General features: G+C 41.9%; 1 protein-coding gene across 1 annotated transcript in view; it reads right to left on the bottom strand.

Annotated features, from left to right (window-relative positions):
* Positions 1 to 19,635, bottom strand: part of FNDC3B (fibronectin type III domain containing 3B) — a 371,317-nt gene that overhangs the window by 269,084 nt on the left and 82,598 nt on the right. The window contains exon 2 of the mRNA XM_088452330.1: positions 16,154 to 16,293. Coding sequence (XP_088308456.1) covers positions 16,154 to 16,264 — 111 coding nt within the window. The 5' untranslated portion in view covers positions 16,265 to 16,293. The remainder of the gene's footprint in view (positions 1 to 16,153; positions 16,294 to 19,635) is intronic.

Genomic DNA, 19,635 nt, shown 5'->3' with positions numbered 1-19,635 from the left:
CCATCTGTATTCTAATTTTAATTAGTTACCCTTTAAAAGCGACTGCTTGCAGATTATTAGTTTCTCGTTAATAGAGATCTTATATTTTGTTATTCTATGGAGTTCAAATTACTGATGATTCCACTAGCTATTTTGGAAAACCCATTCCCCCCACCATTCAGGTAGACAGTTATAAATCAATTCAGTGAATACCTGGACCAGAATACTGTATTATTGCTCTCAAATTTCTGTTGTTCTTGAAAAAAAGTCAAGTAATGACAGAGAAAATATCCTGCATTAAAAAAAAAAAAACAGGACTAACAGTGAAGTGATTTATAAAAAAAAACATGAATGTTCTGTCCCTATAACTCATTTAGAAGCACAGGAAATGTCTCAATAATTGCCATGCTTGGCAAGTCTGTTAACAAAATTCTGCAAACTGTAAACTCCAAGGCAAAACACACAACGGCCCTTCCAAATAACACACACGGCAATTACTATAGGTCCTGTTCTCAATTCTGATTGGTTGTGCATATTGCATAAGGAACTTGCATTGAACATTTAAATATTTGCATTTTCCAGTTGTCACACACAAGAACATTTTATTACATGGAATAGATGTAATAAGACAGCAATGCACCATCAAATTAATAGGACTGACATTTTTATGGTTTTTAACATATATTCAATTTCAGAAGAGCTAATACTGTAGGGTAGCAATCCTATAAAAACAGCACTGGAGTCTGTACATTGATAGCATACTTTGAGTTCTGTAATGGCACCAAGGATAATTCCTCCAGTCATAGCTGCACCAGGCCCATTTAATGTATTTTATTACAGACAAGACTAATTGAGAAGGTATTTGTTATAGCTTGGAGGCTCCCCTTCCTACAGAGATATGCAGTCATTAGAGTTCCTTATAGGTTACAGGGAAGTCAGATTGCCTGGAGCTCACTATAGGAAGTGTAACCACAGCACGCCACTGTAATGAATATCAGCACTAAGATTGCTTTCCATTAACAGCTGGCATTACAGAACATGGAAGGGGCACTATGAGGAGGGATATGGTGGCAATATGGGCCTGTATGGTGACATGGCATTTTTGGTAGCAGTGTCTGGTTATATGGAGTCATGCTGCTAATTACAACAGGGACATGTAGCTATTACCTATCACTTGCTGACCAATTACATATAGATGCATACCTTTCAACATTTTGGAGTTTGGAATTGGACAGAGATGCAAGCTGCAGCATGATGTTTACTGCAATATTAATAATGAAAATAGAATAATTGAATAGCCTGGCTAACATGGGGGGAGGGGTATATCCAAAATATGATGTCCTCCTTCCCTGCCCCAGCACAATGCCAGCTTCCGGAATAAAATTAGGTATGATAACAGGACTATTGTCAGTGGCAAATGCAGGATTTCTAGAGGGGGGTTTCCAAATGCGTGATTTTAGAGTGAGTGTGGCCAGTACATGAAGAGGGCATAATTATCACTTACCCAGCTATAATGTGCATGATACAAAGTGTATTGTGTGTCATAATTCGAGCACAGTATGCAATGAGATGCAGCAGTAGGGCCATCCTCCCTGAGCTGAATGTTCTTATTTTAGATGTTGGCACCATTCCAGGGTATGGGAGCAAGTCCGGGAGTCTGGGGGAGCAGCAGAAGAACCCAGCACTGTCCTGGACATATAAGTAAATATTGGGCTCTATAGCAGTGCATCCCTAACAGTGCATGTTTTCCAAATCCCCTAATTGGTGCACAGGTTATTTATTAGTGGCTGATACATGTTAAAAGATCCACAGGTGATGCTATTTATTTCATTTATGATACTGAGAACAACATGGAGCACTAGTAAAATTCCTTTATATTACTATTTATATTGTGGTCATGGTGTGGGCTGGGGAGGGGGGTTTCCAGGCTGATGGAAACCCCCCCTGCGTTTGCCTATGATTGGATGGGCGAGGTAAAGTAAGCGATTGTGAAAAAGGCTGTAATTTAAGAGCAAAATAAGCCACACTAATAACTGTTAATTGTCACTTCTAGTTGTGCCATAACAATCTATGCTCGTAAATGGAGATGTCAGATCAGATCAGAAGCACAGAGCTGGGTGCCATACTGTAGGTCAAGACTCACTGGGCATCCTGTTGCCCACCACTACAGCACAGGGTAGCTTGTAGCTTTCCAGGCGCTGTAGTAGTTTTGGGAATATTTATTGAAAACCCAAAATAAATTATGTGGTCTCAGATCTGCTTGTGTATATCACATGAACAGATTGTCCTGCTTTGCAGGTAAGGAGCATTCTAAACCAATTCATTAAAAAAGCATCTTACAATGGCTACTGAACATTACTCAGCAATAAGGTCCCAGAGACAGTCTCTCCCCATTGTCACATGCATGAGCCAAGCATTACGATTTGGGATTTCAGTTCCACTAATTTCAAAAGATAAAAAAGAAGAAATTGTTAAATAGATTAAAATAAAATGTAAGCTAGCTCCAGCAAAAGCCAGTGGCTCTTACTGCCCATTTATACATATACCACCATAGAAGGTCTGCTATTATCTACTAAACAAGAAACAAATTCCCCCAGCACACTGCAAAGGATCATCAAATGAGATTTACATTCTACATTATGAGACTGAGGGGTCTATTTACTAAGCAGTGTTAGGAGACAAAGTGAAAAGTGTTAAGGTGCCAGCCAATCTGCTCCTAACTGCCATCTCACAGGCTGTGTTTGAAAAATGACAGTTGGGAGCAGATTGGCTGGCACCTTATCACTTTTCACTCCATCTCCTAACACTGCTTAGTAACTAGACCCCTAATTCAGAGATGTACGCCAATGCCACCGCAGCTGCGAATTTGTACACAGCTATTGTGAGAAGATATCAAACTGTCACAGATGCCGGGAGATGTATTGAGGTGCCCACAGATGACTTAGCAGATCCAAGCAGCTGCGTACACAGATCCTTGGATAATTGGCCTCCTGAGTAACCCTATGTTGCGCAGGATGACCGTGTGTACCATGACGCCAGAGTTTAATGCATATGGGATCGCAGGCGCAGCCTGTAACATGCCCCCTAAACTGTCACGACACTTCTACGGTTTTGCAGCCACTCCCCCGTTACCTCCCCCAAATGCACCCGGACTGTCAATCAATTTGCAAATAAATCATCACTGCAAGCAGCATCAGTAATGTACTTTGACACGAGCGTGGTGCGCACTTTACTGATAATCGTTTATCGTAAATATCGGCATTGCGTACAACTCTGAAATAGGCCTGGTAATAGCAATGCAGAGATCTCAGTTACATACATTAGCAAACATATGGTAGGCCACCAGCCACGCCAATGCATCTCTGCTTTGGGGGTCCTACACTACATAACAACAGTACACACTCTGGGACATACGTTTATGTATTCTCTTACGCTACATAATAAATATCATGTAGTGTAGGACCACCAAAGCAAAGACGCCTTTGTGTTGTTGTTTTCTTGTCTGATTGATTGAAGAACTGCCATTCTGTGTTATCACATATCTACTAAACAAGCCATGAGCAGGCTCACATATGGCTCCACTGCATACGCATTAGCGATCCTAGCAAATCTTCCACTAAAATGAAAACAGACCAATGAAAAATGCCACAATATTGAGAGATCTGCAACACGCTTGTTTGTTCATAAGTTATAAATTAGCATTGAATAATAGCAATAGCAGAACAATATGGCAGCTGATAAGCTTCTTTTAACATTCCCACCAGGCAACAGAGGATGTCTACCTCTTATCTCTCTTTGGGGTCCATTTATCATTGAATATTTGAGGTAAAATCCCCGAAAACACCCGTTTTCGGGGGTTTACCTCAAGTATTAAGGTTCCCCTGGATGTATCAAGGAAGGACAGCAGCAGGTATCTAATACCCCTTTTCCACCGGGCAGCACAGACGGTGTAATGGTTAGCATTACTGCCTCACAGCACTGAGGTCATGGGTTCAATTCCCACTACGGCCCTAACTGTGTGGAGTTTGTATATTCTCCCTGTGCTTGCGTGGGTTTCCTCCGGGTACTCCGGTTTCCTCCCACACTCCAAAAATATACTGGTAGGTTAATTGGCTTCCCACACAATTGACCATAGTGTGTATGTGTGTGAGCATGAGGTAGGGATTATTAGATTGTAAACTCCACTGGGGCAGGGACTGATGTGAATGGCCAACTATTCTCTGTAAAGCGCTGCGGAATATGTGTGCGCTATATAAATAACTGGTAATAATAATAATAATAATAATAGTAATAATAAATTCCGGGTCTGACCCGGAGTTGGAACAAAGTTCCTATCCGGATCAGACCCAGAATTTTGCCGGCGCTGACTCGGGATATTCCCGAGTCAGCGCTGCTCACACCGCAGTCGGGTCTGCATAGACCCGGCTTTTGCGGAGTGAAAGTGGACGCTTGGAGATGACGTCATCTCCAAGCACCACTGAAGCCGGACCAATCGGCCGGCTAGCAGCACACTCCAGGTCTTCGTGACCCGGAGTGCGCTGTTCCCATAGCAGAGTTTCATGGGCTACGCCCGTGTTAAACCCTGCTAGTTACCTGGGTTGGATTGCCGGGTCACTCGACCCGGCGATCCAACCCTCTGCCCTTTTACACCAGGGAGCTGCCCGGGTTAACTAAAACCCGGGTTAACCCTTCAAAAACCCGGGTTTTAGCTCCGGTGTAAAAGGGGTATAAGATACTTGCTGTGGTCCCTCCATTTCCGCAGTCAGCCACATTCCCCCATAGGTTTCTATGTGGGATGCGATGCTGCCAGATTTACCAATATCCGATATGCGATGTATTCCAGATATTGGCCCCCTCAGCTAAGGCCAGATGAAGATGGTGTTAGCCGCTGTAGGCTATGGGCTACACTGCGCATAATTTGCCAATGGAGGGTTCCCCCGGCAATGGTGGCCAGTCACCGGTACTGCACATGCGCAGCAGCCCCGGCACTGGCCAGCAGGTCTCCGGAGACATCGCAGGGACAGGCTCCTTTCGGAGCCCGTGTCCCTGCATATCCGGATGATACATATGGCCGTTATGATCGCAATGCGATCATGGGCGGTACTTTCATGCCCTGATCGTATTGCAAATGTGATCATTAATAAATGGGGGCCTATCTGTGGATAGCAGGAAAATAAACCCTATACCTCAAGCTTTCTGTCTGGGTGTTCTGCTGGGTACACACTGACAGATATATTGGCCAATCAAGTGATCGGCCAATATATCTGGTGTCCGTCGGCCAGCGTGTATGTCTGAACAATGTTGTTCACATGTTATCGCATGGACAGATATATTTGTGTACGGGCGATCGGCCGGTCGCCCGTACACATGCAGCGGCTGCCTGGAAGATGATGGTCGCTCCGTGTGTATGAAAGATCTGCAGATATATCTTGCAGTGTGTACCCACCTTTAGCCTTTACTTAGAATGGTCCTTTGTTCTCCACACTCTGAATCCAAATCCTGTTACTGTACATCAAAATTTTTTTCCAGAATATGCACATATCTTATGTAAAACACTGCAACAACTTTAATACATGAACTCATTATAATCTCACATTGACTATTGCAATTCCCTTCTTACCAGTCTTCCACTAAGCAGACTTTCATCCCTACAATCTATTTTGAATTCAGCAGATATAATACCATCCCCTTTAAAATGTTTTTCTACTACTGCTAACTTCTGTCAGTACTTTATTGAATTAAATATAAAATGCTTCTATCAAACAAAGCCATTAGCAAAACTGCAGCAACATGTACTGTACATCTTTTCCCTTGTCTTACAATATCGCCTAACTCCAGCCCTCCACTCTGCACAGGATCTTCATCTCTCATCCACACTCTGGGCCTGATTCAGAGCCGCTCGCTTTTTTTTTTTTTTTTTGGGAGCCCCGCAACTATAGCGAGCGGCCATGATGATGGTCGCGAGAGACCCTTGTGGTAGGGTCTCGTTCATCGCAAGCCCCAGAGAGCTTTCGGCTCTAACAGAGCCGGAAGCGCTCCACTGACATCACTTGTGATGTCAGTGGGGCCGCCCTCAAATGGCAGGCGTTCTCATGGGAACGCCTCCGTTTGGGCAGCCACCCCCCCCGGCCCGCCCACCAAAGGGGACGAGCTGTCACTCAACATCAACAGCTTGCCCCCTTTGGTGCGAGACCCGGAGTGACTGATTGCCCGTCGCTAGCCGGGTCTCGCGCATGCGCACGACGGTGCCGGCTCCGTCATGCGCATGCGCTGTGGGCCACCATCGACCCGGTTGCGAGCGCTCAGCGCTTGCGACCGGGCCTGAATCAAACCCTCAGTACAGTGCCTGCTCTCATTTACCATTACTACAACCATTTTCTGCACTCAGGGCCTGATTCAGCAAGTAACGCAGATGCGATTGCAATAGTGATTACGCACGCAGTCTCACTGCGAAAGTATGCTAATCCATTGCGATCACAATGCAATCTCAGCACAGCATAAGGACGCCCACTTTACCTTACACACATCCGTAATGTTAGCAAGACTGCAAAAACATTGGTACAATCGAGTACCATCGCAGCATCACACACACTTGCACAAGTCCTGACCTAACTCAAACATTGCTAACTTCCATGCACGCTATCAGGCCTCAGGCTGCGTAGGGCATCGCAGTGGCTAATTTATGCACGCCCCTGCAACGGCATTCAAACGCACTGGCACGCCTGTGTTCGGCTGACCACCCCCCATCACCACCCACTTCCTGTCAATTACTCTATGATGTCTCTGTGTAGTCACTGCAACCGCAGTCCCGATCGCAGTGGCCGGTTCGTGCAGGTGCACTGTAACGCATGCGCAGAATGCAACAATTGGCTGATTGCGCACGTATTAGCAACTGCATTCTTTGCCAAGTCAGGGGTCTTATAACGTGCACTGCTGAACGCAGATTCCCGAATGGCTTGATCGCGTCCTTACGGCCCACCCAGCCCTTCACTATACAATGGTGAGATTCCCAGCATTGCAAACCTGGGGGCGGGGCTACAATGACGCGATTCAGCGAGAATTGTGTCATCGTTCACCCTCCTGTGAAACGCCCACTTTCACTCGGTAAGTGTGAGGATGCGGGAAAGGGGGGGGGGGAATTATGTGCGAATGGCGGCCTGCAGCAAGTGTACAGACGGTGAGCGGGGCGCTCATTCACACAGCCAGACATGTCAATATATCGGCTGTGCTGCAGGGAAGATGCGATATACCTGTGAACGACATTGTTCACAGACATATCATCTGTACACACCCGCTGATGCACTATAGATATATCGCCCTTTCCATTGAATGGGCGATATATCTGTCAGTGTGTACCCAGCATTAATGTGTGGCTGCGGGTTTAATGCCCTGGGCTACCCAATTATCTGTCAATTTCCACACGTGGTTAGCCAGAGGCAAACACACATTAGCTCATAACTCTCGGGTTAAGTGCCCCATGCTATGAAATGCTCCCCCTGTGCTTACCGCGTGTGGTTACTAGGTTCAGCCAGAGCTACAGCAGCAGGGAAAGTCCCGCAACTAATTTAATCTGCCCCTATATTTTTATGATGTATAAAAGCATTTAAAAAAAAAAAAAAACAGCTAATTGTTATACAAAAGACCCATAGTTGCACCATAAGTACCATTTAGTTATTAAATAAAATACAGTCATGCTCAAACATCTGATTGGTTGCTCAGGGCAACTACAACCTTCCATTGCAATGAGCCAAATAGGCCCGTATTCAAATGCCGGCAAAAAGTTCTGAACTTCTCGCATGCCGGAGCTTTCGCCGTCATCGCCAGTTTAGGCTCCGAAAAACATTGCGCTCGTCACCGCAATTCACCCATTCAATTGCAAAGGAAACAAAAACGCGTCCCGGCGAAACTCAAACAGGCGAAAAGTCCTCTCAGATTTGGGGAAATCAGCCTGACACCCCTCTAAAGATGCACTGACATGGGGGATCACTATGGATACCCACGAATATCCCTGCTGAAGGTATTTGGGGTGCTTTAATGCTCTCAATTGGTGCTATTTAGTGTCTTTGCACAAGTGGTTAAGAATAGCATTTTGCAGGGGTTTTTTGGAAAAATAAGTAGTCCCAGCAAATTTGGGGTACTTGAAAATGGGTGCAAGCATGGTTTAAATTAGCTAGACTGCGTTTTTTTAAAACGTAAAAAACGCACCTTCAGCATGCACCTGCAATAAAAAAAAAACCTTGGGCATGTTTGGGGAACCCCCTGGAGTCTATCTCACTGCTTTTTAAGTTTGTCCCCCAACTTTGTTTTTTTTCGCCCCCAAAACAAAAGTACTTTTTTGGGGTGTTCTAAAGTATTTTTGAAACTTTTTTGATGCAATTTGGGGGACTGTTCCAAGGCTGCAGGTGTGTTCCCGCAGCTTTGCACCCCAAACCCTCAATTCTGCACTTTTTTCCACCTCTATTCACAGGCGAATCTTTTCCACTGGTTACAAGGAGCAGATTTTTCGCACTGGCGAAAAGTGTTTGCAATTGAATACGGCGGAAAGATTCCGACAGGCGAAATTACGTTATCAGCGAAAAACTTGTCGCCGAGAACGGCTTTTCGCCGGCAATTGAATACAGCCCTTAGTGTCATATTTAAAGTAACATAAAAGAGAATTTGCCTTAGCTCACTAACAAGAGCACTTACTAGTACAGATGTGCCCAGCTAGTTTGTTGCTCCATACGCTATGTAGCAGGCCACGCAAGGTGCGCCACACACCACCCCATGAGTCGCGCCACACAAATGTAGCGTAGGAAAAAAAGTCATAACGTGTAATACAACTTTTTGTCCACCAGATGTCACATTTCCTAAACTACACAGCACATGCGTCTGATTTCCAATGTATGTTCTGTATCACCGCCTGATGATTGGCTGACAGAAGCGGTGACTCGGTACACTACACAGTAGTACATCGTTTTCCACATGGAATCAGGAATGTATAATAAAACGGTAGAAGAATGTCTAATAAAGTTTGAACTCATTAAGCTCTGTATTACACACTGTGCGGTTGAAATTGCACACTTGCGCCAATGTAAGTACTGTCGGTACTGTCCCAGACTTAGACATTGTAGTGATTTCATTACTTTAGTAACTTCTGTAGTAATGGGATGAGGCATGTGGCCTAGGGGGCTAATGCCTAGTCTCACTGCTTCTCCCATCTTCTTGTCCCATGGGTTCAACACCTTGAAAATATAGGGTTTTTTGTATTTTTTATTTTTTTTTAAATCTTCACTTATTCAGTATTCAATACATTAACCACAACTTCCCACCACCTGGCATTTCTATGCTACTTTATGCCACTGTGTGCTCAAGAAAGGGTGTGTGGCGCTCCAATAAGTTCCCACATAGCACAAAGCTAGTCGTGCTACAGTATGGAATTTCGAGTCTATTTCTACTGTGCATGCCCAGTGGGTCTGGAGTCAAACACAGCAAAAGTGGGATGTCTTTATTACAGTACATACTGACTGTGCATTTAAAGCGCAAACTTGCGTCAATGTTGGCGCTGTCCCAGTCTTGGACACTATAGTGATTTCTCATGACCAGTAACTGGTAGTGGGCTCTGTTTGAGAGAGAGGTCTCTGCATTACAACTGACTGTGCATTTAAAGCGCATACTTGCAACAAAGTCTGCACGGTTGGCGCTATGGTGGCTGAGAGCCAGCTCCAAGGGGTTACAAATTGGATCTCTGGCGCATGCCCAGTGGAGGGGTTGCAATGGGATTTCTGGCGCATGCCCAGTGGAACCAAGCAATACAGTACGCCATGTAGTGCTATACTATGCCATGGTGTATGGAAGATCACATCACTGCGCATGCCCAGTGCGTCGGGAGTCAATCGCAGCGAAAGTGGGACGTCTGTATTACAGTACATACTTTAGAGCGCAAACTTGCGTCAATGTCGGCGCTGTCCCAAACTTGGTCGCTATAGTGATTTCTCATGACCAGTAACTGGTAGTGGGCTCTGTCAGAGAGAGGTCTCTGCATTACAAACTGACTGTGCATTTAAAGCGCAAACTTGCATCAATGTCTGCACGGTTGGCGGTATGGTGGCTGACAGCCAGCTCCGAGGGGTTACAAATTGGATCTCTGGCGCATTCCCAGTGGAGGGGTTGCAATGGGATTTCTGACCCATGCCCAGTGGAGCCAAGCCATACAGTACGCCATGTAGCGCTTCAGTATGCCATGGCATATGGAAGATCACCGCATAGTAATACAGACAACTGGGCATGCACAGTGCAATGATCTTTCATACATCATGGCATAGCGCTACATGGCGTATGACTTGGCTCCACTGGGCATGCGCCACAGATCCCATTGTAACCTCTCCACCCGGCATGCGCCAGAGATCCCATTGCAACCCTTTGGAGCTGACAGCCACCACAGCGCAGACATTGACGCAAGTTTGCACTTTTTAAACGCACAATGAGCCTTACTATTAAACAGCCCTCTACTACAGTAGTTTCACTATAGTGTCCAGAGCCGACAGTGGCAAAAAAAAAATAATTTTGCAGGGCTCGAACCTGGGACAATCATTGTTGCAAAGCGATCACCTAACCACTAGCCCACAAGCCAGCTACAGTATATGAAGGATAGCACATACTGTAGCGGGCTCATCCTTGGGCACTCCACTCACCCGCTGCTGTTTTTAATAATACAAAAATTTGTCTTCCTTTCCAGATATTATACAGTACTAGTACATACTGTATATACAATACACAGTACCCCACCATTCGAGAATAATTCATCCCATCTCATTGAAAGCTGTGCGTGCATCTCATTAATCTACAGTATCAGTTATACTGTGATAACTCGGGCAACTACACTACTATACAGTTATGTACAATATGTGTACTGATTTGCATCCCGTTCTAAGAGCTTACTGTAGGTACTGTATGTGATATTAAAAATATTGGTTGATACACACTAGTAAACCTATATGCCCCCAACAACAACACGGGTGACTTTCTTCGCTCGTTATTACAGGTGTTGGCTTGTAGGTCCTCTTATCCTCTGGTGGTGGGTGGGGATTTTAACTCTTTGGATGACCCGGTACTGGATAAGTCTCCTTCTGCCTCTAGACTATCCTCCCCATGCTGGAAATACATACAGGAATTTAGAGAAACGCTACAGTTAAGTGACCCCTGGCACTTATTAAACCAGACAGATCACTCCTTCACCCATCTATCTAGAGCCCATGGTTCACTATCCAGAATCGATTACATCCTCTTAGCTAACTCTTTACTCAAAAGGTTGGCCCTGGGTGACATCATAATTTCAGACCATACCCCAGTGACACTAGAGTGGTACTGTGACTCTGTCCGTACTCCTGGCTGCTTTTGGAGCTTACCGGATTATTTAACCAAATCTGAAGATTTTCGAAAATACTTGGCATATTCATGGTCCAACTACCTGGACAACAATATCGAACACTGGGACAACCCAGTCCTGTTCTGGGAGGTGTCGAAGGCGGTCATGAGGGGCCATATAATCAGCTATGTTGCTAAACTCAAAAGAGAAAGGGCCTCCAAATATAATCCTTCCAAGAGGCTGCCTCACAGAGCTTTAATAAGTACATAGAATCACCCTCTGAGACAACCCTAGAAATATATCTTAAAGATTAAACAGCTATTTGATTCCTTTCTACTTCACAGGCACAACAACGCCTGGATGATACAAAACAATCCCACTACAAGTGGGGAAATCGCTCGGGCAAACTGTTGGCTGCAATGTCCAAGCCTTGGAAAAAGCGCTCATTTGTGACTGCGCTGCGGGGTGTCTCCTCGAACACAACCTATACCCATACTAAAGACATATTGGAACAATTTCATCAATTTTACTCCAAGTTATATAGCCCTATCCCCACACAGGAGGCTACACATGCTCACCTATTATCTCAAGCTAAATTGCCCAAAATAACGCAATCTCAACGGGCGGTTTTGGAGGGAGACATCAGGGAGGAGGAATTGGACTATGTGATTGCTGGCTTGTTGCCTCACAAGGCCCCAGGGCCGGATGGTTTCACTGGAGCATATTTTAAGATGCTCAAAGGTGAAATCATACCCACACTCCTTGAATTGTTTAATACAATTTATAGATCCTGTCCTGAATACCCTTCCTTTACCAAAGCACTCACTACACTTATTCCTAAACTGGAAAAAGACCCGATGTTGGTGAAATCCTACAGGCCAATTGCTCTCCTAAACATATATTTTAAGGCATTTTCAAAGATACTGGCTAATAGGTTACAACAGATCCTTCCGGAGCATCTAACTTCCCACCAACTGGGTTTTGTTTGGGGATGACATTCTGTAAAAGCAATACCCACTGCAATAGTGGCAACAGTGGCTGCATCTCGAGGGGGAAAAAGGGGGCAAATGCTCTTAAGTTTAGACACACATAAGGTCTTTGACACCGTGGCCTGGCCCCATCTGTTTAAGGTGTTGGAGGACAGAGAATTTGGTGACAATTTTATAAAACTTATTCGTTACTTTTATACAACACCCCCCACTTCCCTTCTAGTTAACGGCCTCAGAGGAGAACAATTGACTATGCAAAGGGGTACAAGGCAAGGGTGCCCATTATCGCTGCTTCTCTTTAGTTTATCAATTGACCATTTACTGCGTCTTTTACAAGATTCATCTATATTTAAGGGAATCCAAATAGGTAATATGGAGGTAAAAATATCTGCATTCGCAGATGACATATTGCTATATATAAGCAACCCCCAAACTTCTCTGCCCAAAGTCCTTGACCTCTTGCGAGACTTTGGAAGTGTGTCAGGATTTGAGGTCAACTTCTCAAAGTCAATAGGTATGTACTTAGGACCAGGGGTAATTAGGCCAACTTGGAGCCGAGAACTTCCGCTCAAATGGGCAAAATCCCACTTTACATATTTGGGCATTAAGTTATCTAAACATCCCTCAGAATTATATTGGTTAAATATAGGGGAGGCAATATCGCCCATTTCAAGTGAATTGGAAGGATGGAATCATTTGACTCTTTCTTACCTAGGCAGAGTGAATCTAATTAAGATGTCAACTTTCCCACATTTTTTGTATTTAATGCAATCCCTACCGCTACTGATAAGCAATACTGACTTGATAAAAATTAATGGTCTTTTCCGAAAATTAATTTGGAAAGGAAAGAGACCAAGGATAGCAATGATAAAGCTCCAACAACATAAATCGAATGGAGGTATTAACTTTCCCCAGATTCAAATTTACAATCATGCGGCTATAATGAGACACCTGTGGGATTGGATTTCAAACAGCGACATTTATACTAACACAGTGTTAGACGCCCAATTCCTTTCAATAGGTAATCTAACAACCCTTCTTCACTGTTTTGAAGCGGAGATAGATCAGGATATAAAAGATAACCCTTTACTCTGGTCGACATATCGCTTATGGCATAGACTGCGACGTAAAGCGAATCTAAATGAATACAAGTCTCTATTTCTGACATTTCTGGATAATGAGGCTTTCCAGCACGGGGAGGCTGCTCATCCTTTTACAATTTTTTGGGAAAAGGGACTTAAAAATCTTAGAGGGGTAGTAGACTCGTCTGCCAGAAAGCTTTTACGCTTTGATGAGGCCAAAACAAATTTTCCAACTCTACAACACTTCCCACTGGCTTATTTCCAGATGCAACAATACGCTGCCTCTGTCGCAGAGAGATTCTCAGAAGGAGATTGGCCGAATCCGCTAGATGAACTGTTGGGTTCCCTGCCTGCCAGCAGAAAAGCCATAGCTACACATTACATATTTTTATGTTACACGATGGACCATTCTACTAGTCATTCAGGAATACGACAATGGCTAGTGGATTTCCCAGATCTTAATTGTCCCCTCAGACAAAACTTGGTGGGAATGTCCACTTCTAATGAGTGCCTCCGCTGCCGAGCACCTAGGGCAGATCTTTTTCACTGCCTCTGGGCATGCCCTCTGCTACGACGCTTCTGAATCCAGGTTAAAAAAATGGATCATTTAGTGAATTATCTGCCATTTACAGCTGAATGGGCTATTTTTGGTATTATACCGGAGAATCAGTGGGTCTCTAAAGGCTGCAGAAAACTGCTACTAGCAATTAGTACAGCTGCACGCAAATCCATCCTACGGGAGTGGATTCTGACGCCCCCCCCTCTTTAAAATTATTTAAACAGAAAAACCACCACATTTTTCAGATGGATTGGTAAAGACAGATTAGTTGCTACATTTTTTGATTCTTGGGAGAGTTGCATCTCCCTCTTACCAACAGATCTCCAGAGTCGAATTAAACACTCACTTCATAACACAGAATGGTATGAGACAAGAATTCTACTGGTTGAACCTCCCATATTACTAGAGAACTAGTAATTTTCCTTGATTGTCTATTGATTTTGGGCTCTTCTTGGCTCTCCTCGTCTCTAGGCCCTAGCTGGAATATATCTCCAAGACATCAGCTAGGCTGCGGTATATCCACCTATATATAGGAGAACTGTTTTTTTTATTTATATGTATCAGTCTGTAATTTTGTATCTTGTGTGGAATTGCAGACGCATATATATGTACACCAGTATATCCTTTATTGTATTATACTATGATGGACTATTGTAATTTGATGTGATGCTTAAATAAAAGTATTTGAAAAAAAAAAATATTGGTTGTGCGAACATGCAAATACTGTACAGTGCGTGAATGTGATATCCATCCAATTTAACAGATGGGTATTCAGTACAAATTACAACAGTGGAGCACTCACCACACAGCGGTTAAGCGCTGTATTACATGCCGTAGCGTATCCTTTGTTGAAGAATACCACGGTACTCCACAAGTCCAGCCATCACGTAACGTTCCATGGCGCGACTCAGAGCCATGAACAACAAACTAGCTGGGCACATCTGTATATACTGTATTTATCACTGTCATAACATGGCATTTCAGAGGGCATTAACTTTCTTGTACAGGGGATCCTCACATTCTTTTTTCTAAACTTCAACAAATTTATTTTGCACAGGTTGATCAAAACAACATGTTAAACACTATAAAAGATTATTGCTGATTAAAAAAAAAAAAAAAAAACACCAAAAACAAGAGAAATGTCTCTGTTGAAATTATGGAGCCAAAATACACTCAATGATGTTAACAGTGATCTCTACTTCAATCCAAATTCTGCAATAGTCCTCACTAAATGATAGAGCGGTAATTTGCATCTGAATCATATTATACAATGTTATAATTACATACATTAAAATTTCCAATTGTAATTCAGTGTACATGTACATGACTTGGGGTAAGAACTTCAGCAAGGGGAAGCAATGATCACATTTTAAATTATGGTCATTGTAATCCAGTCCTCAACATAAACCATTAAATGAATACCTTTGTATTATTAACAGCCTGGGATCAAACAACCATAAAATGATGATTTAATATTGTGGTTGGAAAAACTTTTGAGAAATGAAAAAAGAAAAGAAAAGGGAAGAGAATGAACAAAAAAAAACAATTACACAAGGAAGGTTTCCCAGATTTTTCTTTACATGGAAAAATCTACCCGGTCCAGGACAAATATAAAACTGAATACTCAGCAAGATGCACACTCGACCATGCAAACAAATCAAGTGAAGATATATTATTATTTAGATAATAAAAATTATAAAAACAATTACATATGGGATAATACACCAATTGCTGTGAGAATAGATATGAGGATACTGGAAGTCATGAGGATTCATTGACCATAAAAGCACAATGTTACAATCCCAGTTACTTGTCCTTACAATCTCAGAGTGCTTTATTTTTTATAATACATAAGAAGCAATTTTATGAAGATAATAATAAATGTAACGATTTACATATTTTTTTGTTTGATCTTACATGTTATTTTTTTATTTTATTTTAACCTTGAGGTGATTCTACAGTACCCATGAAAGGTTGCAAGGAGCAGGGACAAGTCTGGGCCAGGTACAGGGCAGATCCTGTGTGTAATTTATGCGCTGCAATGCCTAGTTTATGTAGAATCATCCAGATTAATATGAAGAAAAAAATGATGAAAGATGAATAAGAAGACGAAGGAAAGTATATGCAAGCTGCATTCATAACAATCCAAGAACAAACTTTAAATATATTATTTGTGTCACAATCCAGCTTTACCAACCTGCTGTGATCCATCTCCATTTACTATGTGTGGCATCATGGCTACCTCCCCATTCAGCAAGGGTGGCAGTTCCAGTGGGATTTGGTCGGTCATCATCATTGTGACGTACATTCATGGAGAATTTTAGCTCAGCTGCCTTCCTAAAGATACCAGAAGAAAGCATTAAAATAAGAAGGCCTATAATATTTTACTTTAACATAATTGAACAATTTACAAATTACAGACTGATGGCAGAACACTCAAACATTTAATGGACCTCTAGACCTAAAGAAAAGTTTCAAGACATTGCCAAAACTGAAGCTGTGTCAGGAATGTTGCTCCATGTGGAGACATTTTGATGAACACCTAACAAATCTGCACTTAGAACTGCAGTGAGTTTTCTAGTTTTATGGTGGGCCTTAGATACATTAAGCTATATATCATTGGACAAACTGCCAATAACCGTTCATGGTTAATTACATCCTGCAACAGTTATTACCCAGCTTGCTAACATTACATAGACTTTATTCTGTCAAAGCACCATAAGGCAACTTTTTCTCCTCATATTTTCAGAAAGGCCATTGGAGCTGCCATATTACATATCTATATGGGACATATAGGACATGGTTATATATTAATATCCTGTTAACATTTACTAACACCCCTTTTAAGCCGATAATGTCTATTGAACAAGCAGTTAGTTTTGTATTGTGCGCAAGTATGGATCAAGGCCTTATAGTACATATTAACTATTGTACTGTATGAACAGACCAGTCTATTAAAATATCCATAGGAGTGGAACAGTTGCTAAAATTCGCATTAATTAAAAACTTTAGTCAGGCATAGCAGTATGAAGGACAAGGCCGAGCCATGGCTAGCAAGGTAGCAGGGCCGGCTCTTGTGAAAATATTGTGAGACATGACCCAAACCAAGAAGAATGTACACAGCTGCTGGACCAAGCAACAAATAGTCTGGAAATTGTCGCTTTGTCTCTAGTGAAGAGTGAAATCACACGTTACATTTTGCAGTTACATTTCACGGAATAAGACTGATGGATTTCCGTGAACGAACATGCAAAATGTAGTAAAATGCCATGTGATGAAATTTAGCGAAGCACTTTAAAATTAAATCACACTGTGCCCATACACACTGCCTATAAAGTTATGTCATTATTTTTTAATTCAGCTGGTGCTTTGGCAGTCTGGGTGGGGGCATTAAAAAACAAGCAGAAGCTACACTTGATTACCTGGGCAAGTTTAATATTACACAGATTCAGAAGCGTCAAGAGATAGATTGGATGCATGAATTTCATTTCCTACAGAGGTATGTTTGACACCACAATCTTTCTACATCAGGAGCCTCACATCAATATTCTGTGCCATCAGTTAATCCTTGCCCTAATTCTCCTCCACACATCACATGCATCCCCTGCCGTCACTTACCCAGTCACACACATAGAATTAAATTATTTCGCCCTCTGAAAAATTGAAAGTCTAGTGACAAAATGCGTAAGATGAATTTTGGAACTGAATTATTTTACAAGTCCCAGAAGGGTTTTATGCATCCAGGTGACTCTAATCTCTGGATTAACATCAAGCACCAATGGAATATTTTGCTTAAGCATACTGGGACTTTTGAGGACATTTACAACTTGCAAATATAATGCTTGCTAATGGTTTTCATCTTTCTGTTCTATCAATGTGGATATATGAGATTCTAATTCATTATCTGTATGAGAGTCTCCATTTTCAGAAATTTGGGAGAGTTTTTGCTTTTCTATAGTCTGACTTTTTTTTTTAATCTCGAGATCGATATGATTAATTATTTTTTTCTCTTATCTATATTATATAATTGGAATGCCTATGTCCATAATTTTTCACTGCTGTGATTGTTATTGATTAGTATTTATTTGAATAAAGCTTTTTTATAAAACTAAAAGCTATTATTATAATTATTAGCAGTAGTAGTACAAAGTGGTTGTTGTGTATCACATATATATATACAGTATATATATCTTAACTATAGCCTTTTGTCAAACACACCTTAAAAGACAGATAATTTATTTATTTTTTAAATATTTTTATAAATATTCATTAGAATATAATGGAATATTACCATTATTAAAAGTAGGGAAGGGAGGGACAATGTGGAGGTTAGAATAATAAAAAGGAGGTAGTATGGGCTACATAGGTACAGATATATGAAAAAGGTTCTGTCATGAGTTCTGAGCTTCAGAGATTCCAAGAGCCTGGAAAGTTTTCACCAGATAAAATTGGAAATTACTTAGTAGCATTAAACCTATAGTAAGAGATGGTATATTAATTAGAGGAATTACATCCTTCATTATTGGATTCAAAAAAGATTCATCATATGCACGCTTCTCCAAAAACTTGTTCTCTATCATGGAAATAATCAGCAAACTTGTTGCATAGAGGCTACATGCCAAATGAGGTTCGTATGGGTTAGTGTAGAGGAAGGAAGGGGGAGAAAGGTTCAGGGATGTTTCTGAGCTTCAAGGATAGAGTTTAATATAAAAAGTACAAACAGATCAAACATTGGGATACATTAAACAGTGAAATTATAAGATGACAAAGTAATTGACATTAAAAAAAGTAGCAGTCAATGACCCAGTGCCCTGAGAAGGGTGGATAGAAAGGATCATAGACATAGACACTAGAGACAGGTATAGTACAGAGAGAACACAAGAGGGTGGAGGGCCCTGCACGTAACAGCTTACAGACTAGGGGGTTTGAGAATAACAAAGGTAAAGAGGGAAGAATTGAGACAGAGCGTTGAGAGTTAAGAATGACAGGTGTGTTCATCAAATAATAATAAAACATACAATAGTTTTTAGCTATCTTACAAAGCATTTATTAAGAAGTTTCCCAATTCTTAATGAACAAGACATCCCGTAATACTGTACCGTATGATTAATATAGAGAATGTGTTATATGTTCACTGTGATAAGTATAGTCAGTATTAAGTTTGCACCATACAAAGCTTGCCTTTAGATTACTAGGTATATGTGACCAGTTATTTTAATACCAGCAAAAAAGTTTTATAATTGAATTAGAGTAAAACTGTGTAGGACAACATATAAAATCTGCATATATGGTACAAGCCTAATTTTATATGTTTAATGGAAACCAACTAAGCCCTCATATTGTAATATTTGTACACAAACACATCAAGCCAGATTGTGGGCTCTCAGTTTATGCTTAGTTATAAATAAAAGTGATGCATTAGTGAATTATTGTTATTAAGATGGCTAATTTCACATTGTCACTTTCTACAACACTTTGCTCAGGCCGTGGTGCTCAAAGCTCCAGCGCTAATAAATTTCTCGCTTGGCTTTAAATAAGTGATGACTTGGCTACGTGCAGGGCAGATACAGCATTACTGCAACCTAGACACTCCTTTATACAGCTCTAAATGCATCTTGGACCCAACAGCACATAAATAGGTGGCATATGCTGGGATCTCAATAACTCAATTGAAGGGCC

This window comes from Taudactylus pleione, unplaced genomic scaffold, assembly GCF_031769625.1.
Source record: "Taudactylus pleione unplaced genomic scaffold, aTauple2 ptg000037l, whole genome shotgun sequence".
Lineage (NCBI taxonomy): Eukaryota > Metazoa > Chordata > Amphibia > Anura > Myobatrachidae > Taudactylus > Taudactylus pleione.
The sequence above is the reverse complement of the archived record's forward strand: the minus strand, read 5'-3'. Positions and strand labels throughout refer to the sequence as shown.